The following is a 27,252-nucleotide window of genomic DNA, read 5'->3' as shown; positions in this document are numbered from 1 at the left end:
TATTATTTTTTAAGCCAGAAAATATTCAACAAGAGATAATAAAAGAAACATTCCTTCAAGTATCCAAGAGAGATGAAGATGTGTGCAATTTTTTAGAAAGTGGAAGGTAATTAAAGTTTACTTATTTTTACCAGAATTAATTAGACATGGTCTAGACTATTTGTTAAGTAACTACATTTACATGATACATATTTCTGTACTGTTGATCATTTTGGAAATAATTAAATAATAAACTCTCTGGTGAGGTTAATAAACTAAGAAATGTTGTTTTCTTGGTATATTTGTGTAATTCCAAAGTCCTTGAATCTTTCTTTTAATTTTTAGCCTTTTAAATAAATTTATTGTAATATTGCCAGTGGTTCCACATTTCTTTTAGTAATTATTTAAAGTTAGCTTAGAATAATTAGAATATCATCCTCACCATAAAGTAAAATTTACTCAGTTATTATTCTTCCAAAACAAGTATGGTTTTGGAAAAGTAATTTTCTTTGGGTCATAATCAGTAGAAGAATGGACAAAAGGGACTAGCAATGTTGTAAATATGGAGCACCTGTTATAACTGCACTACATCAAAAATGGAACTAACATAAAAAAATAAGATTATTTTGACTTTGCTAATTATAAATTTTGGTTATTAACTGATTTAAAAAGGTAACTGTAGATCTTTGAGAAGGACCATAAATTGATTCCAGTCAAGTATGAAAAATCTTATTCACAAGGAAATGGAAATTGGTCTAAAGTTTACTTTATCAGAAGAATAATTTTTTCTTCCTAACTGGAATGATCCTGTAAATAGACTATTCTGAGAGAAACCAACCAACATGGATAATCTCAGAATGTAACCAGAATAGCATCTCAATAATATAATAGCTTGCTACCTTCAAACAGTTATATTGGGAATACCATTCTAAACCTCAAAAAATTCTTTTAAGTGAATTAATGACTGACTTCAAGGTACTAATGTTAGTAGTGGAAATTATGCAAGGAAGCACACTTGTACAATATCAATTAAAACAAAATCTCATCTGTCTGCTACTTTTAATAATTTGTTTAAACTTGAATTTGTTTAAACTTCCCACTTCCTCAACACCACATGGAAGTTTGTTCCAACAATTACTCATTCTCTGAAAGCAAAATTTCACACATCTCTGTCTTGCAACCATCCTTTTTAAATTTAAATTTTTTGTTGCCTTACATTTGTTATTGAGCAAGAGTTAGAATGCCATCCACATTTAATTTACTCAATCCATTTAAGGCTTTAAAAACATCAATCAGGTCTGTTCACATGCACCTAGTTTCTGAGGGCTGCAGAAATCTTTCATGGTAAGAGTGCCCTTTTATGCCCCTGACAATTTCATTGCTCTTCTATGCATTACTTCCATATTTGTATTCCTTCTAGAAATGAAAGACAGATTTCATTCAATGTAGGTTGAAGTACTTAAACTCTAAAATAATAACTGAATTACATTTTTATTACAGTAAAAATGCAGGAACATATTTGGGTCAAAGAGAAAACTTTGGAAGACTAATTTTTGTTCATATGCTACATTATGGCATCCTTTATGACCTACATGCCCTAGGACTGAGAGGATATTTACAATCATTAATTCAGAGCTTTCTTGATGATTGAATCTTTAAATTTCGTTATCAAAGTGTACTTTCCAGATGAATCTCCATGCAGGAGGAAGGAGTACTACAAGAATCAGTTCTGAGTGCCACACTCTTCACAGTTAGAATACACACTCTAACAACATCCATCCTGAATTCTGTAGAAACTTATCTTTATGCTGATGACTTCACTATATCCAGTCACTCTCAAAATATGTATCCCATTGAAAGGAAACTCCAGCTGTCAATAAATAGAATACAATCATGAATGTTACTAAATGGTTACCGACTGTCTCCACAGAAAACCTTTTCTGTACACTTCTGCAAGAAGTGGAAAATGCACCCTGACCCCGAATTGCATTTGAGGAATCATATTATACTAGTAAATGATAACATCAGATTCCTAGCATTAGATAAGAAATTAAATTTCCTAAAACATATACAGCACGTATGAACTATTTGTCTGAAGAAAACAAATGTCCTTAGCATGCTCTCTATGATGTCTTGGGAAGCTGACCAACACTCCCTTCTTCACCTGTATCAAACGTAATCAAATCCTGACTAGACTATTGTGCACCTGTATATGACTCAGCTAGAAAATCAGTGTAACAGTGGCTCAATACCATTCAGCACAATGCTCTTAGAATAGCCCTAGGTGCCTTTCGAATATCACCAGTCCATGGTCTATATATCGATGCACATGAACCTCCATCCTTTTGGAAGCAGATGCTTCTGCTTACATATGCAGCCAAACTTTGGAGTCTTCCCTCACATCCAGTATGGCCTTACCTCTTTAACCCATCTTTCGCAAACTGCTACAGGAATAAACCAAATGAAAATAAACCGCTGGAATCAGATTGAAGAATATAATGCAGAATTGGAGTGTCCCAGTAGATAAAATCCACCCAAACATTGGAAAAATGGAGCCACCATTGTCCACACTCAAACCATTATGTTATGACATTTTTTTTGGAAATGGGGAAAACAGGCACTGGACAATCAAAATATACAGCAGCTACATTTGGCTCATGCATTAGCAAACACACAATGTCTGCAAATATATACTGATAGATCTAAATCTAATACATATGTGGGTGTTGCAGTGGTTCTTCCAACTTGTGTTACCTCTGAAACTCTTTCCCCTAGTTTCAGTATTTACACCACCAAACTTCATGCAATCAAAATGGCTATTGAACTTGTCAGCAACCTGCCTAATCAAGAGATATAATCTATACTGAGTCCCAGAGCACAGTTGATAACTCTCATATGACATGGCAGTAAGGTTCTGCTGGATTCTTGGGCATGCTGGAATACAGGGAAACAAGAATGATCGAGTAGCTAAAAATCCACTCAACCCTATGTCTTCACTTGCCTTAGTTCCTTATATGGGCTGCAAACCCATTAGAAAACAATGTTAAAACAATATAAAAACAAGCATGTATTTACCAATGGGCATCAGTATGGTAGCAACAAACCCATAATAAACTCTTCCAAATAAAGGAAATGCTGCAGTACTGAAAATCTAGTTCACAATTAAACAGATAAGAAGTTGTCCTTTCAAGGATATGCATTGGGTATACCCATCTCGCCCATCTTCACTTGTTGACAGGTGAGAATTCTCCTTATTGTCCCACCGTACTAACAATGAAACATGCCCTCACAATCAAGCTGCTCAATTGGCAAGTCTTAAATCTCTTCTAACTCAGAATAATTCATTAGAAGTGAATCATATTCTCAGTGATAAAGAAAATATCTGATCCATTTAATTTTCTAAAACAGATTCATTTATACAAACTTTTCTAACACATGACCAGAAAAAGTATGTTTAATGTGACAGGAGTAATTTGGCCTTAGTTGCCCTTGTGCCAGAAACTCCCACCCCTTTAAAACCAACCAAACCAAAATATTATGAAATACTATTATTATTATGACAGACAATGTTCAGGACAGTAAAGGAGAGACAGAGGAGAGCACAGAGATAGGGATTAAAATTGTATACGGATGGTGAGATTTGAAGATGATATGGTACTAATGTCTGATACAGAAGAGGGGCTACAGATTTTGTTGGGAAGACTTAAGGAATTTTGTTAAGACTAAAATTATGATGTAAAGAAGGGATATAAAATAAATAACTATTAAATGGATGGTAAAAGTCTGTTATAAAGATAAATACAGCTATACGAGGTGTGGTTATTAAATAATGAGACTGTTCTAATGAATAAATATAATGAAATATTTCATACCTTACAAGTATCCCCTTCAAAATAAATTGCCTTGGGCTTGCACACACTGTTCCATACATTTCATCCAAGCATAACCCTTTTAACACTTCAGTTGTTTTTTTCTGAATGTCTTTGATGGACTGAAAATGGATTCCTTTAGGTACACTTCTCAGTTTAGGGTAGTGAAAAGTGACATGGGGCTAGGTCTGGTAAGTAGGATGCATGTTCACAAACAGGGATTTGTTTTTCGGACAGAAACTGGTGAACAGAGGGCACGTTGTGTGCTGGAGCATTGTCATGATGGTGTATCTAGCCATCTTTCCACAATTCATGTCTTTTCCTTTGAAATTTTTCATGCAGTCTTGTGAAAACTTTAGTGTAGTATGTTTAATGGACAGCTGATTTGGTGGAAGATATTCAACTATAATAATTCATTTAATATCGGGGGGAAAAAAGAAGCATGGTTTTCATTTTTGATTTTGACATCCTTGCTTTTTTTTTTTGGTCTGAGGGATTGTTTTGTCTTCCATTGCATTAACTGCTTTTAGTTTCACCATCATACTTGAACAGCCAACTTTCATCTCAAGTAATTGCAGTGCTTAAAGTCTAGGTTGTCTTCAACTTTTTTTTTCAAAACATCTTCACAAACTTGGAGTGTTCTCATTCCTTGATCTTCATTCAAATTTTTGACACTACCTTGGCATGCACTTTTCTCATGCCTAAATTTTCAGTTAAAATTTGCATTTGTCCATATTTAGTTCTGATGCAACCATTTTAATGCTTAATTAATGACAGTCACTTCTAATTAATGCCTTACCCAGTTTGCATTTTTGTCAGTTTTCATGAATGCTGGACAGCCTGGTCATTCGTCATCTTTCACATTCTTTCTTCCTTCTAAAAATCTTTTATGCCATTCAAACATTCAAACTCTTAACATAGTATCTTCCCCATTAACTTGAAATAACAACTCATAACTTTCAGTTGTTTTCTTTACTTTTATTAAAAACTTGAGGTTGATTCATTGTTTGATTCTTTTGTCTGTCATTTTTCCAGCAAACTGCAAAAGCACAAGGTAATGAAAGTCTCACTGTGAGATGATTGAGCATGTTGGAATGTCACTTGGCAGACAAATAGGGAATGGTTCAAGTTCAACTGCTGTGCCTTTGTTTTATGGATAGCACTTGGTGTGTAGTGGCTGCACTTGCAGTCTCATTATTTAATAGCCACACCTTATATCATAATATATTTACCCTAGTCTGTTAACAAGACATGGGAGAGTCAGGAAATTAGCTAAATGTTTTGTATGGAGTGTCATGCTTGAAGTTGAGACATCGGCACTAAAGCAGGAGTATATTACAAGAATTGAAGCTTTTGCTTTCTAGGTGTGGAGGAAGCTTGAAATGGTGAAATGGATGGATAGGCTTAGAAATGAGGATGTATTGAAGAGGATAGGAGAAAAAATATGATGAGAGCTATGAAGAAAAGAAAGCAAAATTGGATTGGATACATACTGGGGTGAGTGAGAGTTAGTTAAGAGATATAATTGAAAGGACAAGTGATGGGCAGAACACAGAAAGGAAGAAGGAAAATTGGAATACTTGGTGGTGTGATAGAGGCATGAGGAGAGGGCTAGAGACAGAGATAGATGGTGCTATTGAATTCTGGTTGGCATGGATCTGCCACATGACAGATCTTACGATGATTAAATATTATTACTAAAGTTCAATAATGCTGATTGCAGACTTTCTGTTTTCTGACTTTTTTACATTAAAAACATAACAAAGATCATAATTTCTATCTCTCTCTCTAAAAATATCACAGAACTCCCTCTTCCTTTCAGTGTCTTGCCCATCACTTGTCTTTTCAATTATATCTCTTAACTAACTGCAAAAAAACAGAAAAACTGAATTTCACTAAAGTTTTAAATCCAAACTAAAAAATAAGACACCTAAAAGAGCAGAAAATTTGCATAAATCTGAGTTAATTTAATTTTCCCAGCAGCAGAGAGCTGTAAAGGCACAACACAAACATCTCAAGCGTATTCTATAAGTTTACTGTTAACAATGCATCTCACTCTGCCTGATCGCGCTTTAATTGCAAAGTTCTTCTACGTTGATGGATGCAATGCAGCAGCCACTCTGCGTGAATTTAGATGCTGTAAGAACTTACGTCAAGATTCTTTATCAGCTGCGGCATTTAAAAGGATGGTCAACAAATTTGAGGAAACTGGGTCCTTTGTTAAGCCTGAAAGAGGAAGGAAGCCTATTTCACCTCAGGTAGCAGAGGAAGTTGCAACAGCTATCATCAACCAATCCATGGATACAGCTGCTGGAACTAGTAGCAGCACACGAGAAGTAGCAAAGCAATTGGATGTCCCATATTCCTCTGTGTGGAAAATTCTTTGGAAACTAATCCATTATCCGTACAAGATCAGTCGCCAGCTGCAAAGAGATGATTCTGAAAAACAAATGGCATTTGCTCTAAAGTTTCGATGCCTCACCATGGAACATTCTTTGGGGAGATGATGCCCATTTTTATCCCGATGGGACTTTCATCCTAGGGCCATACTTTTTTGAGGAATTGCACTCAGCAGGAGCAGCCACCTGTTCCGATACAGCACAACGATATCACATGCTGAGCAGTCTCATTATTCCTCAACTGCAGCAAAGAGGATGCCTGAATGAGAATTTTTATGCAAGATGGGGCTCCTTTTTCATATCACATGACCAGTACAGCAGCTTCTCCGGCATCACTTTACTTCAGAAAGAGTCATTAGTCATTTGTTTCCCATTGCATGGCCACCACACTCACCTGACCTTACACCATGTGATTTTTGGCTGTGGGATCACCTCAATGCCAATGTCTATCGAGGAAGTGTCCCTAACCTGACTGTCTTAAAGGACAACGTAACACAGCATGTGCGGAACATTACTCCAGAGATGTTACATTCTGCAGTTGAGCACACTGTGCATCGAATACAATTTCTGGTCCAGAACAATGATAATCACAGTGAAAACCAACTCCACCATCAGCAACATCATCGACCATCAGAGTGTAAACTGTGAGTGAGTTTGGAGCTGTGAAACCATTTCCTCTGGCAGTTTAGCTCAGTTTCTTTCTGTTATTTTGCAGAGCACAAATTTTTATTTGTGCTCTGCAAAAATGACTTTTGAAGAGGTTTGTCTTTAAGGTTTCATTAAGGTTTGTCTTAATTATTTATTTGTTGGTACTTTGTCATGTCTTTCCTCTTGTACAGCGCCATATTACCCCCTATCGGCAGATTTTGGAACTAATTTTTTTTTTCACGGGATCCTTCTCCCCATGCCTTGAATAGTTTACTTACTAATTTTGGTAGCATTCCGCTTATTACTTAGAGCTACAGAGAGCTCTGAATAGGGATACTTTAATTATGGCCACCCTGTATAGGTGTTTTTACAGGTAGTATGTGTTTATCAGTGTTAGCATTGAGATTTCTCCCATAATAATTAAGCTCTTCACACACATGTATGTATTCATTATAAACAAGTATATAACTTAAATGGCTAATTCATATTATTTATTGCATATTATTACTTTACAGCTTGATTGGTGGATCAGATTACAAGTTAATATATCGTCATTATGCCACATTATACTTTGTGTTTTGTGTTGATAATTCTGAAAGTGAACTAGGTATTCTAGACCTTGTTCAGGTAAGGTTTTATATAAATTTATTATTCTTTATTCCTTCATTGAAACATTTCCAAAACATTAAGTTACTAATGTTTTCTGTGATGGATCTTTGGATAAGTGCAAGTTAGGAACTGACTAATGTTATTATCTTTTTCTAGTTTTTTTTTTAAAAAAATCCATTTGTTATAACAATCATATTATGTAATTTTTTCTACCACAGCAATACATAAAATGCATCAGATAAATAGCTGATTTATGGAATATAATATCTGATTTCATAATTTTTCTAATTTAAAAGGTTAAAAAATTACTAATGTTATTAATATTGAAAATTATGCTTATCTGTGTATTCAATTTCCATTTCTGAGGATGCTTTGGTCCCTCCAGTAACAGCAGCTGTTTTTCATCTACAAAGCTTGAGCTTATGCTTACCTTAGAAATGACACCATTATGAATGAGCTGACCTATGTTGCTAATAGCTTTTAAAATTAAGGTACAAAGCACAAACTGCATCACGACAAATTACGGATTTTCCTTTCCTTTTGGCGATGCCATTTGTTTAAAAGATATTAGCAACATGGTCGCCATGAATAATGATGTCATTTTTGATATGGGTATAGCTCAAGCCTTGATAGTCTCAAAGTGAACCACCATCATTGGAAGAACCAAAAGTCCTCAAAGATGGAAATAAAATAGAGGTTTATTAAGAATTGTCAATTATTCTCTAACTTTATTCTTCTTATTGTGTATCTTTTCCTGTTTTACCTTTAGGTATTTGTAGAAGCACTAGACAATTGTTTTGAAAATGTATGTGAGCTAGACCTTATATTCCATTCAGATAAGGTTAGTATGTTTTATTTTTTGAGGAAGTAAAATATGCATTTGCTTTACTTTAAAAGTCAGGTGTACCTGACTTTGCCAAAATTGTATATTATTGTTCTTTGACTCTTGTAATTTTGAAAAATATACTAAAACATCTTTGACATAGCTTTCCTGTTTCTCTTACCTTTTGAAAGATTTAAATTCAGTGAAGGTTGCATACTTATGAATGACTTAATTATAGCATTGCTTGCAGTTATAACTTAAAACCACTTTAGGGGGAAAAAACATCTAAAAAATTTTGCACCTAGGAACTAATTAAACTAGTAAAAATAAACTTTGATTTCATAAAGAACCCAAATTCTTTCTATAAAACTACTAAGTTTTTTCTTTAAAATACCTTTATGCATGTCTGCCACTTTTTATTTTTGCTTTCCTGTATTTTCTGTTCTCTCTTTGAGTATCACTACAATTCTAGATTTATTTCTTATTCATTCCTTTTTCAGTGGTTTTCTGTATAGCATATCAGCATCTTAGACACATTTTGTAATAGTGTATCATGTTTCTACAAGTGTGTGTGTATGCTTATTAGTCAATTTACATATTGTTCATGTGCTGATAAAATCTGGAATAATTCTTTTTATTAAGATATAAGCTTTGTGGTTATTTTTAATTCCACTTTTCTAAATAAGCCTACTAAATTAATTTTGTTTAATATTAATTTTTAATTTTGATGGTTGCAGTCTGCTTCTGGTTTCAAAATAGCTTAGAGATATGTAAAATTATGCATATCTCCTTTGAAAGCCTGAAGCAAGTTTGGGATCAGCTGTAATGTAGACATCAAAAATATATATTTGATCCATGTGTAATATTCTTCCAAGAACTTTTGAAAAATGGAAACACAGGTTATATGATTTATCTTGTTTTTTAGCATATAATATTAAGGTCCCAGAATTCCCACCTCTGAAAGTTGTAGGTTAAAAAAACAATGCTTTGCTGAAAGAAAAGTGTAATTATGTGAGCTGCAGTTTTTTTTTTTTAATTATTGAATAGCTGAAAGAAATTTCAAAAAGTTAATATTTTGATCTACGTGAGTATGCAAGAAAATGTCAGTGTTCATTATCTATTTTAGTCTTTTACTTTCTATCTTCTCCATAATCTTCAGCGAATGTTTATCAGCTATATCATTGCTGTCCTGACTCACCATTCTCTGCACTTAAATGTTTTCTTAAAAAATTAAATAAAATCATAAAAGAAAAATATAAAATCAGAAAAGTCTTGCATTTCATGCAAATGCATAAATCCTTGCCTAAAGGAGACACCTATGAATTTTCTGTCTTATTTTTATTATGTTTATTTTATTATATACTTTTATTTTATTTCATAATAAAAATTCCATTTTTATTATGAAAGTGGCACTCATATTTTGATGGGTATATCTCCATTGAGCAGGAAATTGTGTGTACACACTGCTGGGGGATGATGAGTTTTGCTTTGTCTTTTTCTCATTTTATGATTTTATTTTAAATATTAGGGTTTGAAGATTAAATGCACAAAGGATAATATGATATGGGTTTAAATTAACTATATAATATCAGTGTAGATGCACCATAGTTTACCGGCACCTCCGTAGCCAGGTGGGCAGGAGCGGCAGTGCGTAGCACACGCTTCTTGATTAGACCGGGGTTCGAGCCCGTGACCACCAAATGCAGAGGATGCAGAAAGGTCAGGGAATGACCACCGCACATCCCCAGAGTAATATAGCCTTAGTTGCTAATGCTCCTAAAAACCAAATAACAACAACAACAATCATAGTTTACCCATAAATTCTTAGCCACAATATGAGATACCATTAAAAACAATGCCTTTCATACTATGTACCTAGTTTAAATTATGGGTAAACTATGATGTATCTACACCGATATTATATATATATTTAAATATTAGTGTATTCTTGTACTCAGGTAGCAGAATTGTAAAAACAGTACTCAGGTAGCAGAATCACACCTTGCTGAGCATAATCCTAATTGTAGTATTAATTTTCAGCATTTGGTTTTTGTAGTAATTAGTGTTTCTTTTTTTTATAATTGTTTTGGAGACATAACCAAGTTTGTCTTTATAATAAAGTTTCTTCGATATGGATATGACATAATCCATCCTGTTTGATTTGTATATTTATTTTGTCCCATTCTTACGTCTTTAGTTGGAGCGCTCATGGCCACTTCATGGTTTCTTCCCTATACCATTCTGTTTATTATAAGTTAATGTTAATTTGCATATTTGTTTTGGCTTGTTGATTGGCTGGGTTGATGTTCAGATTTACATTGTTTGTTACGTTTGCTTATTTAACCTACCTACAGAAGGCAGTAGACATAGTATACTTCATAATTTTGAGGATTTTTTTATTTTATTTTGCGTTTGAATGGTATAGGGATGTCCATTGACTTTCAATCACATAGCTATCATTGATTGAAATATAATCCTTTTTCAGAGTTCACAAACATTGATCTTCCCCTTGAAGAGTAATGTTTATGAATTCCATCATTTTTTAATTCCATTTTTGTTATGAAAGTGGCACTCATACTTTGGTGAGTGTGTGAGGGTTCAGCTCCTTTGGGTGGAGAGTTATGCATTTGCACTGCTGAGGGTAAGTGTTCTGTTATCTTTTTCTTATTTTATGATTTTATTGTATTTTAAATATTATTACGATATCTTGCTACTTAGGTAGCAGAATAAAATCTTGTCAAGCGTAACCCTGATACTAATATTAATCTGCTGCATTTGTTTTGTGGTGATTGATATTTTTTTTTCTGTAATATTGTTGGAGCTTATTCTTCTTGTATTTCATTAATCTTGTAAAATAAAAAAAACAGTAAAAAAAAAAATAAAATATATATATATATATATATATATATACCATAATTAGATAAGTTATAGTGCAAGAACCCTCCATAGTTTGAAAATCTAGGCAGTCCCCGGCCAACCGTACTCCCGGTAAACATGAAAAAACATATATAATAGGTTAATTAATATAATAAGCCTTACGTGGGAAAAGGTATTTTGCAAGGGACTTTTTAGAGGGCTAAACCCCTACAAAATATCCAGCCCTAGTTAGGCTGAGCTATCAGTTTCTGTTGTCATCTGCCTGTATAACTAAGACCAAAAAGAGTCCATAATGATGGATAATAACATTAAAAGGGGAACTAAGTAAGCCAAATAAGTACGAAGCAAGCCAAATAAGTACTAGGCAAGCAAACAATTAAGGGGGTATGTCTAAACGGTAATTTATTAGTATACAGGCTGGATGACATTTAGCCCGACCGATAGCTGCGAAAACATAAGCACAACTGAGAACCAATTGATTGCAGAATAAGGCTAAATTAGCTCACATAAGGAGAACAGAAAGCGGTATAGGTAAAGATATAGTACCTCACTCCCCCTCGAATTACTCTAATAGTTCATGAGGTATGAAAAAGGCAAGAGGATAGATAAAAGTAAAAAGCGAAAGAAAAGTAAGTAATCAATCATACTTCGGATATTACCGGGGGCGTAACTTCTCGACCCTAAAAGGTAGGGATCCTGGTATGGTAGTAAGAGCAGGTGAAAGATATCAATAAAATGAGAAAGTACAAAACGGAATAGCTAATTCCTAATTCTAAATTATACACTATGTAAAATATGGCAAGTAGTGTCGAACCTATAAGGTAGAATGCTAAGCGTTAAATTGATAAAGAACACGGGGGGGGGGGGTTAATACGTGGTACCCGTATAGTAACCCCAACGATGATACTAAGATACATACATTACCGTAGCCAGTAGTGGAAACAACTAAAAGCCTGTAAGTCTAAGCACCAGTCGTATATAACCGCTGCGCTGTCAGTGCCACCTAATATGTGTCCAATAACTACTGATAGTCCTAAATTAAGATAAATAAAAGGAAAAAAGACGCCCTCTTTAGTAGTGAAAGCAAATCTAATAAATTGTCAGATGTAGAAGATAAAACAAAGTAGGAGAAGAGAAACGAATTAATTCCTACTGTAAAAACACATATAGGTACGACTTTTTTAATGGGTGTAAGCTATATATAGCGTGTTAATACAGCAGTACCTAGTATGTACATGTATATACATAGGCTAAGCAGTAACAGCCACGCTTTCTTTCACTTTTTACTTTTATCTATCCTCTTGCCTTTTTTCATACCCCACGAACTATTAGAGTAATTCGAGGGGGAGTGAGGTACTATATCTTTACCTATACCGCTTTCCGTTCTCCTTATGTTAGCTAATTTAGCCTTATTCTGCAATCAATTGGTTCTCAGTTATGCTTATGTTTTCGCAGCTATCGGTCGGGCTAAATGTCATCCAGCCTGTATACTAATAAATTACCGTTTAGACATACCCCCCTTAATTGTTTGCTTGCCTAGTACTTATTTGGCTTGCTTCGTACTTATTTGGCTTGCTTCGTACTTATTTGGCTTACTTAGTTCCCCTTTTAATGTTGTTATCCGTCATTATGGACTCTTTTTGGTCTTAGTTATACAGGCAGATGACAACAGAAACTGATAGCTCAGCCTAACTAGGGTTGGATATTTTGTAGGGGTTTAGCCCTCGAAAATGTCCTTGCAAAATACCTTTTCCCACATAAGGCTTATTATATTAATTAACCTATTATATATGTTTTTTCATGTTTACCGGTAGTACGGTTGGCCGGGGACTGCCTAGATTTTCAAACTATGGAGGGTTCTTGCACTATAACTTATCTAATTATGGCATATCTAATGTCCGATGTAATGTTCTATCTCACGATGGCATTAATCGATTCGTTCTATATTTAACATGTAATATTTTATTTTATTTTAACATTTTAAACGCTGTAATATTACGTATCTATCTATCTACACACACACACACACACACAGTGGATGTGGATTCCATTTATTTGGGCCACTGGTTAATTGGGGCAACTTTTATTTGGAACAAATCTTAAAGAACAGAACCTAATTGAGAAAATAGCCAGGGTTTTCTTCACTTAATCAGGACAACATGCTATTTAATTGGGGCAGGAGACTGCGGCACTCGAGATAACCCCCCCCCCCCAGATTTGTCTCTGACTGGACCTTGTGGTCCAGTCAGAGACAAATCAGGGGGATAATCTTGCCAATTAACATCATCACTGGTTAGTAGAATCAGCCATTTTATGGAATCAAATTTCAGAAAATCAATTCAAATCATTAAAGTGTACTACACTTTCATCATTATCATATGTTCAGTTATATTAGAATCAGTTTTGAACGCTTTTGCGATATATTTCTAAAGCACATTTTTGGAGGTCATAACCACAAAACAGTAAAAACAATTTGCAGCTTCTAGTTTATTGGGCTTTTCTGTTAGTGTAATCTATTATAAATTGGCAGTAAACTCAATCTTATTGCATTTGCGATAATACCGATAGCTGAAATTCTGTGGGTTTTTTCGTTATTATGGTGAAATGTGTTTCACCTTCCATGATATCTTCAATCATATAAAAAACAAATTTTCTGAATCAAAGTGCACTAGTCCCAGTGTGTTCCAAATAACCAGAATCCGCTATATATATATAACTCCAAAATATGCTGCACTGAAATAAGTTTGAGTTTAGGCAATGTCAATTGCCTAAACTGAAACCTATTTCTGCAATAAATGTCATAAAACTTTTTTTTAATACTTTCCATTTTAGATTCATCACATACTGGATGAAATTGTCATGGGTGGACTAGTAATGGACACAAACATTGCAAGTGCTGTTGAAAACTATAAGGATCAAAATAAATTAGAAAAACGAGAGGTAATGTCATTATTTTTTTTTTTTTTTAGTGATTAAAAAATTAAATCTGACATTTCATATATTATTGCACTAGAAGAAGTAATGGGTTAGCGATTATATACTTTGAGTTTGTAGTATCCAGCTTGGCTTAGTACTGTTCAATAGTAAATAATGATCTCTTGAGGAACATTCACATTTAGGAGAATTTTTTTTATGAAGTTCTCACTGTTCGAGAACCTGTTATGGCCTCTAGTTTTGCATCTACAAAGATAAATTATACATCATTCAAAAAAATATAGTACATTGTTTAACAACCAGAATCAAATTTATGATATTAATCAGAATTTAATGATTTTGTTTTTAAATACATAATTAAGTACTTGCACATTACAAATCAGAATATTATAAGCATACTATTAACAGTCAAACCTATTGTGTAATAGATAAAAGCATTTCATATGTGTTATTATGTGTACACGATCAAATCCAGACATGCCCCCCCCCCCCGACTGCTCCTTGATTCTTTAGACAGAAAAATTTAAAGTAAAATAAATGAGAGATATAAAAAAAAACATGTCACCAGGAAGAGAATTTATTGATTAAATAAAACTAAACATTGAATGTTAAACTGTAACCTTATTTTTGACCTTTATAACAACCTCATTACAAATTATCTTAGACAAGTTTGTCACAGTCGGACATACCCCTACATAAGGTAAAAGGACTACTTTTGCATTTTTTAAGAAATATATTAAGTATATTATAATGTTAACACTTAACATTTATAACACTTATTTTCAAAATATCTTTGAATATAGTCAACTTTTCAAAAACATTTATTATCAAATTAAAAGATATGAATAAATATTATTGATCAGTTAAAGAATATGAACAGTTAATTTACCAATATGCATTATTCATTTATTTACTTATATATTCAACTTGAAATTTATTTAACTTGAAGTGAGTAATTTATGAAAGAGCCTGAATTGAAACTGCACGAATTCAGCAAATTACAATTTCAGCCGTGAAAATTGTTAATTATAATTGGTTTGTCTGGTTAATTTGCATTTAACTTAGCAATACAGAGATAAAGAAATCTTAAATTGATGAGATAGTCAGTTAACATAATATTAGGTTTGCTGAAAGTTCCTTGGAATGTGAAATTTTTGAAGCAAGCAAGCTTGCTGTTAAGCAAATCTGCATTGATGGTTATACTTCATCTTAATTAGATCTATAACATTATATCACATCACCTGTAGCCAATAGCTGTATAGGGGTTGAAACCAATATTAATAAACATAAAGTATATGGAGCAATATCATGAATACTCAAGAAGGGGATGAGTTAGAAAGAGCAGAACTTCTCAGCCAGATGTGGATAGGAAGATAATTAAAAAATAATAGATAGTGAGGTTATGAGAAAGTAGGTGGTGTTGAGGCATACAGAGGCCATTTATGTTCCTCTTTACTTTTTTATCTGACAAGAAGTAGCATCCTCTTAATGCATCTTTTAGAGACCAAAAAGGTGATAATTGCATGGAACTAAGTCTAGTGAACATGGCTGATGGGGTAATTAATACTTCTGACTTCATTTACTGTAGAATGGGCAAAGTAGGGACAGGCATTATCACACTGTAGGCCCACTCCTGAAGATAGTAAACCATGCCATTTTTTATATTGGTTCAGCAGCACATCACAGTATTTGTCACCCATCACTGTTTCTTCTTTCTCAACATAATGTTCCAGAATTTATGATCCCAGAATACAGTTAGTAACGCTTTCCTGTCTGATGCTTGGATACAGACTTCCATCAGTCGTAATGAGCCTGTATGATGCCACTCTGAAGTTGTGCATTTGCTGTCTGATGTGTGATAGTGCATGCAGGATTGACCTCTGGTTGCTGTCAGGATTCATCTCTGGTCACGTTTGCACTTATACTACCCAAGAAGCACATAACACACATTAAGTCATTGTTCCTTTAGTTCTGATGTTAAATGCCAAGGAATCCTTTGAGCACAAACAATAATATGCTTTAAACCAACATTAAACTTTAATTAATCATTAATTAATTGACACGAGTAATTACAGACCAGTTAGTTTAACTTCTGTTCCAGGTAAAATAATGGAGTCACTGGTTAAGGATGCATTGCAGGATCATCTAGACAAGACTGCAGCAATAATTCAGACACAGCATGGGTTTAAGGGAAAGTCTTGTCTGACAAATTTGATTGGTTATTATGATGTGGTTACAAAGGAACTGGATGCAAAAAATAATTTTGCATTCTCTCTTAATTCTCTTAGTGCTGTTGGTAACATCATCAGTTGGTCCCACTGTACAGAATTTAAAAACTGTCTGAGACCACTGTAGTCACCTTTACAGAAGCAAAAACACCTTCCTTTACTCCTGATGGTAATTATATCTTCAAGTAAATCCCACATCAGTACACTGTGATCACTGCCACCTAATGGTTCCTTTATCTGCAAATTCTTAATACACGAATGATCACTGCTGATAACCAGATCAAGAGTATTACCCTCTCTGGTTGCCTCTTGAACATGCTGCTGCAGAAAACAATGATCCAATAAATCCACAAAGGTCTTACTAGTGTGCGAGTGACCAACCCATAAGTTCCAGTCTATATATGGGAAGTTAAAATCCCCCATTATAAGACATTCTGATTTACTAGCCCACTCTATTTCTCTGTACAATTGTTCATTGTACTCATTCGAGTCATTAGGCCTACAACACACTCCTACTCTTATTTTTGCTTTCGCAGTGCTTATGTCACACCAAACTGACTCAACAGTGCACTGTTCATCTATAACAACTGGATGCACATCTTTTGATTTTATGTTTTTCTTAATTAACAGCATAACATCTCCTCCCTTCCTATCCTGTCTGTCCTTTCTGTACACATTGTACTCCCCAAATTCCAGTTCTGCATTCCTTATATCTGTGTGACACCACGTCTCTGCTATCCCAACAATATCTGCCTTTGATGTCTTGACCAACATTTCAAATTCATCAAATTTATTTACTATACTTCTAGCATTGGTATTACATTATGTTAAGAAGTGGCAACTAAAGTTGAACATTGAAAAATGCAAAGTACTGCATATGGGTAGAAGTAACCCCAGAGAAACGTACCAACTGTGTGATACTACTCTTAAGGTGTTAGAAAATGAAAAAGACCTGGTGGTAATTGTGCAGTCAGATATGAAGTTTTCTGAGCAATGCAGACAGGCTGCCAGGGCAGGTCATGGGGTGTTGTCAATGATATACAGGAATTTTGCTAGCAGGGAAAAGGTGATTGTCCCTCTGTATAAGGCAATGATCAGGCCATGCCTTGAGTACTGTGTGCAGGTCTGGAGGCCTCATTTTAGGAAGGATGTAGATTTGCTTGAGTGTGTACAGAGAAGGGCAACAAGATTGGTGAGGGGAATGAAGGGATCCTCTTACCAGGAGAGGCTTAAGTTCTGCAAATTTCATCAGCTGGAGACTAGGCACCTGCGAGGTGATCTGATTGAGGTGTACAAGGCCTTGTATGGGTTGAGCATGCTGAATTCTGATGGGATTCTTCCACTTGTTTAGATTACGAACCTAAGGGGGCATAAATTGAAATTGAGGAAGGACAGATGTAGAATAGATGTGCGGAAATTTGCCTTTAGCCAGTGGGTGGTTAATTGCTGGAACAAACTTCCATCTGTCATTGTGGAAGTTGATAGGTTAAATAAATTTAAGGAGGAACTGGACAAATATTTAGAGGGGATTGTTTTTGTAATTTTTTTTTTATTATTATTTATTATTTTTTATTTTTTGGCTGATGCTGCATAAGCTCATATATTTGGTGGCATGTGATGCTTTCTTGTATCACATACCACCATCACTTATCCCAAAAGTAAGTGTTTGCTTTTAGCTATAAATTTCAGACTATTTTCAACAGTTATTTGTTTTTAGCTGTATTAGAGTTGCAACTTTCTAAAAATTACATCACATTGGATGCTCTCTTAAACATAGATGGCAGTAAATATGTTAATAACCACTACTCTCTCTCTCTCCAGCCATTCAGCCACCCCTTTATCCATAGCAGAAACTTGCCGCTGATGCCACTCTGCTCCTCATGCAGGCGCCTCCGTAGCCAGGTGGGAAGGAGCAGCAGTGCGTAGCACACGCTTCTTGATTAGACCGGGGTTCGAGCCCGTCACCACCAAATACGGAGGATGCGGAAAGGTCAGGGAATGACCACCGCATATCCCGGAGCAATATGGCCTTAGTTGCTAATGCTCCTAAAAACCAAATAACAAACAAACAAACAAGCTCCTTGTGCAGTATTTGTTCATGTGAAACAGTTTAAAAATCTTTACTGAAATCGAAGTATGTAAATATTAAAATTTAACAAAGAAGCAGGGTATTATTTTAATGCAGGTAATTGAAATAGTTTTAGAAAATAATGCTACTGTGTTATGTTTTTCTGTTGTGCCTTTCTGAAGATAGTCTCTCCAGTGACACAGTACCTTTGCTGTGTGAGTCTTTTCTAAAGAGCCAGAAGAGACCATAACACCCCCAGATAGTCACAACAGAAAAACAGTGCACAGTAGCATTATTTTCTGAACTATGTCAAAATTATTTTTATTTTTTTTGTCTATTTCCTTCGTTGACCCTCATAGTAGCTAATCAGATTTGTCAGGCAAGATCTCCCCTTAACAAATCCATGCTGCAATTGCCATATAAATGTATTCCTGTTAAGAAGATTTTGCATTGCTTTAACTGCTGACTCTTATTTTCTCTGGAACAGAAGTCCAGCTTATAGATCGGTACTTACTCATTTCACCCTTTGATCCCCTTTGTGAATAGGAAAGACATTAACACATCTTCAGTCTGTAGAGACTGAATCTAAGGATACTCTCATAATTTTGGCTAAGGGTTTGCTTACTCTTTTGTGGCTGCTTTTAACATAAGTGGAGCTGACTGGGCTAGCCGGGTGGGTAAAGTGCCTGCCTGGCAACCCAAAGGTCGAGGGTTCGAATCCCGCCTCAGGCTAGGATCAAAGTACTGCAAAAACTTTGGGAGGTGCATTATGGCCAGAGAAGCTGATGTGCCAACAACTACAAAAAAAATAAAATAAAATAAGTGGATAGATTTTATCAGTCCCAGGTGAAAAAAAGTTTACATTTTCTGTTGTGAATAAAGGTAATGAAATTAAGAGCTAATAAAAAATGAATTAATCTATTCTCTGATTTTTGCCTTATCATATAATTTTATGCAAGAAATTAGACCATTTGCAATGATACATAGAAGTTTCCATGTATCTACATTTGCCTTTAATTATCTATATATTTAATATGGAAGCCGTTTTCATTACTCTGTCAGTGTGAACGACAGGCTTAACCAATCAGGCTGGAAGTGGTCTCAAATTGAAGCTATTTCTTCCTAGATGTACACACACAAAGTTGTTAAAATTTCAAAAAGTTTTATTTTACGGAACGGGCCAGTTTTGTAGTACAAATGAGAATAGTTCAACATTCACTTCATAGATGAAGCCACAGGAAGATGCTAACTGTTAAACAAACAACAATTGTCTTAGTTGATAAGGCATTTTTTTCTGATTAACAATTTGCACAATCATGTCCTTTTTTCCAGAAAAAAAATAAAATAAAATAATTATAATAATAATTCTCTACTAGTGCTTGCCTACCTTAAAAGAAAAAACGGATCATTAGGATTCCATTCTACTGCTTGCTCACTATATGTCCCCATGTTGCGCACGTGAGCTCATACACTCATTGCCATTTGTTACTTTTAAAACGTATTTGAAACTAAATTGAATTACATCCTAAGCTAATAGTTCATGACAGATTGATTCCTTTTGTTTTTGGCCACAACCTTACTTATGTAAATGCTTTTTCATCGCATGCTATTCTTGCTGAAAAAAATGATGAGCATGACAGAATCAATTTAGAAATGATGCCTGGTGATTCATTACAATATAAGAGTGTTAACACAATTATATCTTAAGATACTGAAGACCTTTTGCGATATCCAACCGAATTCCTGGACAGCCACAGTTTAAGTGGTTTACCACCCAACATTTTAGAGTTGAAGGTAAGAGCAGTTGTTATTTTACTGCAGAATATGGCAATTTCAGAAGGATTGATCAATGGTACGAGACTTATAGTCAAAGTTATGCATCAGAATTGTTTGGATCTAGAAATAATAACAGGAGAAGCTAAAGGAAAATGGGTACTCTTACCACATATAGATTTGACTCCATGTGATTCGACTTTGCCATTCTCATTTAAGGGACTGCATTTTCCTATTTGGCTGGCTTTTGCAATGACTATAAATAAAAGTCTAGCGCAAATGTTTAATGGAGTTGGAATTTCGCTTACTAACCCTGTATTTAGTCACAGCCAATTGTATGTAGCAGTGTCTTGGGTCAGATCATTCCAGCATGTTAAGATAAGGTTACCAGAAGGGCACAAGAATACAAAAAATGTCATTTTCAAAGAAGTGTTATAGAGTCTGTACTACATTTTAAGATGTTGGGCCACAACATGATTGTCACAGTACATTTTTACACTTCATCTTTTCCCATGAAATTGAAGTGTAAGTGAAGAACAGAGTGAGAGGTTTCACCAGCACCTTAAAGACATGGAAATGAAGTACCAGAGGAAGTGATTAGTTTTTAAAATGAAAGGTGAGATTTTAGTGGACTTTACTGTTCTGCCCTTTTTAGTAGTATTTTTAAGATGTATTTGAAAATTTGCAAATTTTTGCAATGGGTACTGCTAGTAATTATTTTAATTCAAGTAGTTATTAAGATAAATATAAAAATTATCATATAAGGTAATCCAGAAATAAAGTAAATGAGGTTTTTTTTTTTTTTTATTGACCTCTTTCTGGGTTATCATGTATAACAGGCTATGCACATAATTTCAGTTTTTTTTTTTTTTTTAATAATAAAATTGTAAAATAAACAATACTTATGATTGAATTATAGTAAAATCTCTAAAAGCACTTTTTAATTGTTTTTAGTAAATGTTATTTTATAAATGGAAAGAGTAACAGGTATGCTACATCATCTGAAATAATGTGAGATGGCATATTTTTACACATATTTGAACCTCTCAAATTTGGCAGCTCTGGGACCTAAGTTTTGTTGGATCCTGAAATCTTCTTGATTTGAGATTATTATATTATAATAATAATACAAAAGAAAAAAATGGGAAAAAATTCTGCATTTGTATATTGCAACCTTGAAAAAAGTGAAGATGCTACATTTGTACATACTGTTATGCAAGTCTGTAATTATATGTATTATTGTATTCTACATTGAGAGAAAGGTAATGTACAGTTCAGAGAAAAGTATACCTTAGGCAATTACTGACCCAATGCTAAAAGTTTCATATTTGCTTCACTGAAGTCCATTGTCCGGCTTCTATAGTAGTACAACATTTCCACAATAGATGACCTGTGTTTTTGTTTTGAAACATAAGTTATTTTGGCCACTTAATTTTATTTTAGGTGGCATATTTAATTGTAAATACAAATTGACACATTGCCATGTTGATGCTGCTTACAAGGATAACAATCTGAAAGTTATTTGGTGCTCAGTGAAATGTGTTACATCAGCCTAATGTATCCTGCACAAATCATTAAAACCCAGAAACTCTTTTGGTAATACATCCCTAATTATCAGTGTCACCAGTTTTGTTCATGAATAGCAGTATACTATCCCATGACCTTAAAAATGGAGAGAAAAAAACTTATGTCTCTGAAGTGAAATTGCTCTCTCTGAAAAATTAGTTCTGATGCATTGCTTGGGTGAATGGCCAAGCTGAGAATTAAATTATTGATTTTCGAGTGTCTTTCCAGATTTATCCATTTTCTTAAGTATAGATGGAAAATGTATGGTGTGGTTAATTGATTGCCAGATTTGGGAGGTACAACTGTATGATCATTGGCAGAAAAGTAATTCTGTATTTGTGCATTATACCAGAGATGCCCAACATTACCTATGGATGCAACATTTAAAAAAAAAAAAAATTGCACTGCTTTTTCTCTTTGCCATATTGCATGCCTTAATCATTCTGAGTGCTGAAATATATTTCTTTGCTTAGCATAATTTTCTGTTGTATGAAGATAATAAAGCACTTAAACCTGTATTGGTATAACTATATGTTTATTTCTGAAATGGAAATATGTACATAATGGAGGCAAACGTTTCATGGTAATCATTTTTTCAGTGACAGCTGTCTTTGCAATATCACTGTCTCAAAAGGTTACTTAGGTAACAAGAAACAAGAAGTGATAAGAAAATGCCATGAAACGTTTGCCTCCATTATGTACATATTTCTAATTCAGAAAAAAACATAATTATACCAATGTAGGTTTGAGTGAGTGCTTTATTATCTTCAAAAAAACATAGTTTACCTATGCACCATGCTGTTCAAGGAATACCTTAGATAATTTTCTTTTACTTGTATATATGGAAAACATTGCTATTTCTCCCCCTCCCAGATTTACACTGCTAAATTTATAAAATTTTTATCATCTGTGTTTAAAGTTGAACGTTGAATTCTTAAAAAGAGTTAGGTTTGAGGAATGATAAATTCAATCGCATTTGATCTCTGAAGTCTCAATTTGTGAATGAGAATCTATATTAATTGGTTGGCATTTATCCAAGATTTTTTTCTAAGTTTCTTCAGCTATTTAGCAAGTTAAACAGCAACTTCATTCTCTTGTTTTAGATTTCAGATTATTTTTACATGATTGTCAAATACTTCTTTTCTATATACTGACCAAACCTATTTCAGTTCATGGCCTTTCCCAAAATCTGTTCTTTTAATTTCTACTAAAACTAAATTCATAAATATTGTTTATTCACAAATTACTTCCTGATTCTGTACTGCATTGGTTTCTTTTTATTTTTATGCCACTTATAAGTTGCCTTTGTACTAACATGATGAAAATGTGGTATGAAATTGACATCTTTAAGAGCAATAAATTATTCAAAAGAGATATTTCGGTTCATTACGTTCAGTTGGGTAATGTTAGAATATTAACTCCTTAAACATTACTAGTGTGTTACCTACATTCACTGGCCTGAAACTGAAACCTTTTGCAACTAGCATCAAAAGATAATTAAACATACATATGCAAGTGTAAGTTCCCCCATGTTGTAATCACAACTTCCTTGGCATTAGATAAGTACTCTACACTTTCCTAGCACTTTTTCATTGATCTAGTCATGGAAGTAATCTTTCTGATTTTCAGAAAGATTATTGGTTATTGTTGGAGCATGTTTAGCAGGAGACGAAGTTGAGAAATCAAAAGAAATCACTAGTGAGTCAAAAGTAACAATTTCAAAAGTATATAATGAGTGGAAGATGAAAGGAGAATGTATCTGTAAAAGTAAGAAATACAGCAGAAGGTTTGTAAACCAAGAACGAAACATCAAGAATTTAAATAAAATATTAGGTCAAAATAGAAGGTCAACCACGTAGCAAATAACTTAAAATTTCAACTTGGGCAAAGAAAGATTCATTTTCAACTGAACTATGTGGTGGGAGTTGAATGATATGGAATTTGGTAGTAGCATGCATACAAAAGCCACTTCTTTCCATAATAAAAATATTTGACTGGATTGGTGTCACCAATGCCAAGACTGAAACTGTATAACCATGGAAAGAGATCTTGATTTACATTTTTTTTGCACCAATGAGTAGGATGAAAGTGTGTCATGAAGCCATGCATCCAGACTCTTGTGGTATGGGTATGTTCTGTTGGTACAGACCAGGTCTGCTCATACTATCTGGAGGTCGTTTTACCTCCAGTTAATCTTTCTGTTGTACTGGACCAACTTCTCCCTGAAATACTTAGTTTGTTACCCAGATTGTGATGAATTATTTCTAGGCAACAGTGCAACGATCCACCATGCAAAAATTTTGTCTGAATGGTTCAAGGAACATTTCGATGATTTCCAGTATCTACTCTAGCCACCTAATCCTTCAGATCTATATCCAATTGAGCATATCTGGGATATGTTGGAAAGATAGGTTGGCTTTGTAGTTCTCTACTGACCACAGTACAGTAGCTGCCAAATATCTTGATAGAAAAATGGTCAAAGCTGGAGTTAGACACCTAGTGGAATACATGCCATGATATGTATGGGCTGTAATTTGGGCAAAAGGTGGTCCTACCTAGATATTAAATAAAAGTTGCTAATTTTTTGGGCAGTGAGTGTATCTACCAATTAGTTACATAATGTGAGGATTGAATATTACTTTAATCTCATGCATTACATTAATTGAAAAATATTTCTTGACTGAATGTCTGAGTATGAAAGAAGTTGTTTATATATATAAAGAGATTTATTTATTACATTACATTAATTTATTACATCTATTTTATACTATATGTATATAACATATGTAATGAATTTTGGATACACTTAATGTGTGGAATTAAGTGCCAGTGTATTTGAAAAATGCTTAAGGAGTTAACAAGCAGGTATACTGTAGAGCATTTTCTTGCTCTACTTGCTGAACAAAAAATTTTATGCTAAAACAAAATCCAGATGGCTACTAAATATGGTGCTGTTTCTTGTATTCAGTCTCTACCTTATGAAATCCCTCTAAACTTCTTGTTGTCCCAGAGTAAAAACATAATTTAATTTTATGACAGGAAGTAAATAATATTTATAATGAAATTAAGAGATAGCTTTTCAGTGAGAAGGTCACAATATTTGCAAAGCATCATCAAATTTTGACTAAGGCATTGGTAAAACTCAAGATAAAATCCATATAAAAAAATATCTTGTAATTTGATTCTCATTGTATTCAAATAAAATTATGAATGGTCTTTATGTATACACTTCAACTATGTGATATTCACAATTAAGGCAGATGCTGAGCAAAAAAATAGGAACCTTTATACAATTCAGATGATTATTTTGTAAAGCTTTCTGTTACAAATGATACAAGTTGTGCAGTCTCCCTGTGTTTAGATTCAAAGTTGGTTATTATTTTTGTTTTCATCATTATATTTATTTTTATTTAAAGTACTTAAAAAATATATAGATATAAAATTTTAAAGTTATATTATTATTTGCGGTGAAATATTAGTGTTACTACACAAAAAAACACCCTTCATACATTTGTATCTTTTTTATATCTGTTTATAGATAAATTTGACTCTTCATCTGTAACTGGTTGGTTATCCTTAGTGTGTGTATCTGTGTTTATGCCATGTCACATTAAAAAATTCTGTAGTTTTCACAGGATAACCTACTGCATTTTAAATTATTATATTTTCATGTTTAGAAAAAGGAATTATCAAAAAACTCATAATTTTACCTTAATTATTTGATTATGCAAGAAAATCTGCGTGATTATAAGTATAGGTTATTATTGTATGTTCAGCGCACATTTTTATCCCCTTGACAATTACCTTCTCTTCCTCCTTTTCCTCTTACTAATGGCAAGTAAAAATGCTTTTGTTCTGCTGTTTTTCACTACTGCTACTAACATTACTTTTTTTTCCAAAGGTAAATACAATTTCTTGATAGCTAAGAACACAAAGCATGTTGAAAAGTGTGAAAAGAAGTGAATTGCATATGAAAAGTTCCTTTGCTTTTACTCATTACTTTTCAATGTTGTATTTGTCAACTTAATTTATGTAAAAAATAGTGTTAGTTATAATTAATTGCATGCTGTTTAATTTTATCCTATTTTATTATTTCAAACTATATATGCATGCTGTACTTGTTTCTCTTCATTTAATACTTTTTTCTTTGGTTATATTTGGTTAAATTCTACTAACAAAATAGAATGAACATATTTTTATGTTTAACATTGTAACAATCACTAATTTAATAATTTTTTTATTTAATATTGTATAATATAAGCAATATTAATAAAACTATTTGTCTTGTATCTGTTTTCTAATGCATGTTTAATTTCAACTAATTGTTTTAACTAAAAGTATGTGGAATAGGAGGAAAGATATTTGAAGAATATTTCTTTGATTTAAGATCACAAAAATTATACCTTGGGCATATAGTTCTTGCTTAAAAATTGTAACTACCCTCACTTGCATATGCATTCCTAGATCCCAGTTTTCTACCATGAGACTCACTGATGACATAAAGAACTAAGGATAATAGGTAAGGGGTTGCAAGAGCTTTATTTAGTACTCTCTTTGGTATTCTTCTTACAATGAGTCAAAATTTAGAAAAACGTTTTTATTTTGTGTTTTTCTTCTGAATGCCTTCCTAAACTTTAGTAGTTATCAAAGAATCATAAATATCAAAAGAAAGGTGTAAATATTTGGCTTGAAACTTATGAAAGTACAGCTACTCCCCGACTTATGTAAGGGTTGCATTCCGTAGAACTCCACATAAGTTGGAATTTCCTAAAGGCTTATGCAGCAACTATGCTTACTGAATTTCATTGAAACAAAAAATAAATGTTTGACAAACATGTAAATAGAATTATTTATTTAATTTTTTTTATCTCATGCACAGGAAAAATTTCAAAAGTGTACAAAATTACAAAAATTTTACTTTAACGTTGTGGAAACCAGTACAATGCTTGAACTCATTAAACCATCCATTGCTTGCAATGAACTTGGCTTTGGGTTTGCCGTACTTGTACTTAATACCTTCATAAATATTTCTTGCTTTTGCTTGAATAGCCATTAGACTCAGGGGCACTTGCTTCTGAATCTGATTTTCCATCCATATTAATAGCTTTTCCTTCTTTGATATAGCCACCTGAATGCTGTTTTGTGATTACTGTTGATCTGAAATGTGTTGATCCTTTAACTTGTTCTTTTATACATGCACTGTCCTTTAAAATAGTATTCACTGTTGAAGCAGCGAGACCTAATTCCTGTGCAGTAGATGACAAACTTCTTTGTCTTCTTACTTTCTAATCATTTTCATCTTCATTTCTAAATTAATTTTGTTTTGTTTCTAGCACTGCCACCACTTGCACTTTCCGTTGATCACTTTCCCTTCATCATTGTAATAAGCAAATAGGAATGAAGAGAAGATTCTGAAAATTTATTTATGTTTTTTATATGATTGACGATTATTGTGTAGGGGAAACACACTTCACCATAA

General features: G+C 33.6%; 1 protein-coding gene across 2 annotated transcripts in view; it reads left to right on the top strand.

The window, feature by feature from the left end:
* Positions 1-27,252, top strand: part of LOC150075207 (AP-3 complex subunit sigma-2-like) — a 68,068-nt gene that overhangs the window by 9,776 nt on the left and 31,040 nt on the right. The window contains exons 2-6 of one of the 2 annotated variants that reach the window (XM_090388254.1): positions 15-106; positions 7,411-7,522; positions 8,274-8,345; positions 14,037-14,144; positions 26,238-26,292. In XM_090388254.1, the coding sequence (XP_090244380.1) occupies positions 15-106; positions 7,411-7,522; positions 8,274-8,345; positions 14,037-14,144; positions 26,238-26,267 (414 nt within the window). In that variant the 3' untranslated portion in view covers positions 26,268-26,292. The remainder of the gene's footprint in view (positions 1-14; positions 107-7,410; positions 7,523-8,273; positions 8,346-14,036; positions 14,145-26,237; positions 26,293-27,252) is intronic. The other variant, XM_090388251.1, reaches the window with a different exon arrangement.

The sequence above is a fragment of the Mastigoproctus giganteus genome, chromosome 14 (genome assembly GCF_048544385.1).
Source record: "Mastigoproctus giganteus isolate SK-2022 chromosome 14, ASM4854438v1, whole genome shotgun sequence".
Classification (NCBI taxonomy): domain Eukaryota; kingdom Metazoa; phylum Arthropoda; class Arachnida; order Uropygi; family Thelyphonidae; genus Mastigoproctus; species Mastigoproctus giganteus.
This window is presented reverse-complemented; position numbering and strand designations above follow the sequence as displayed.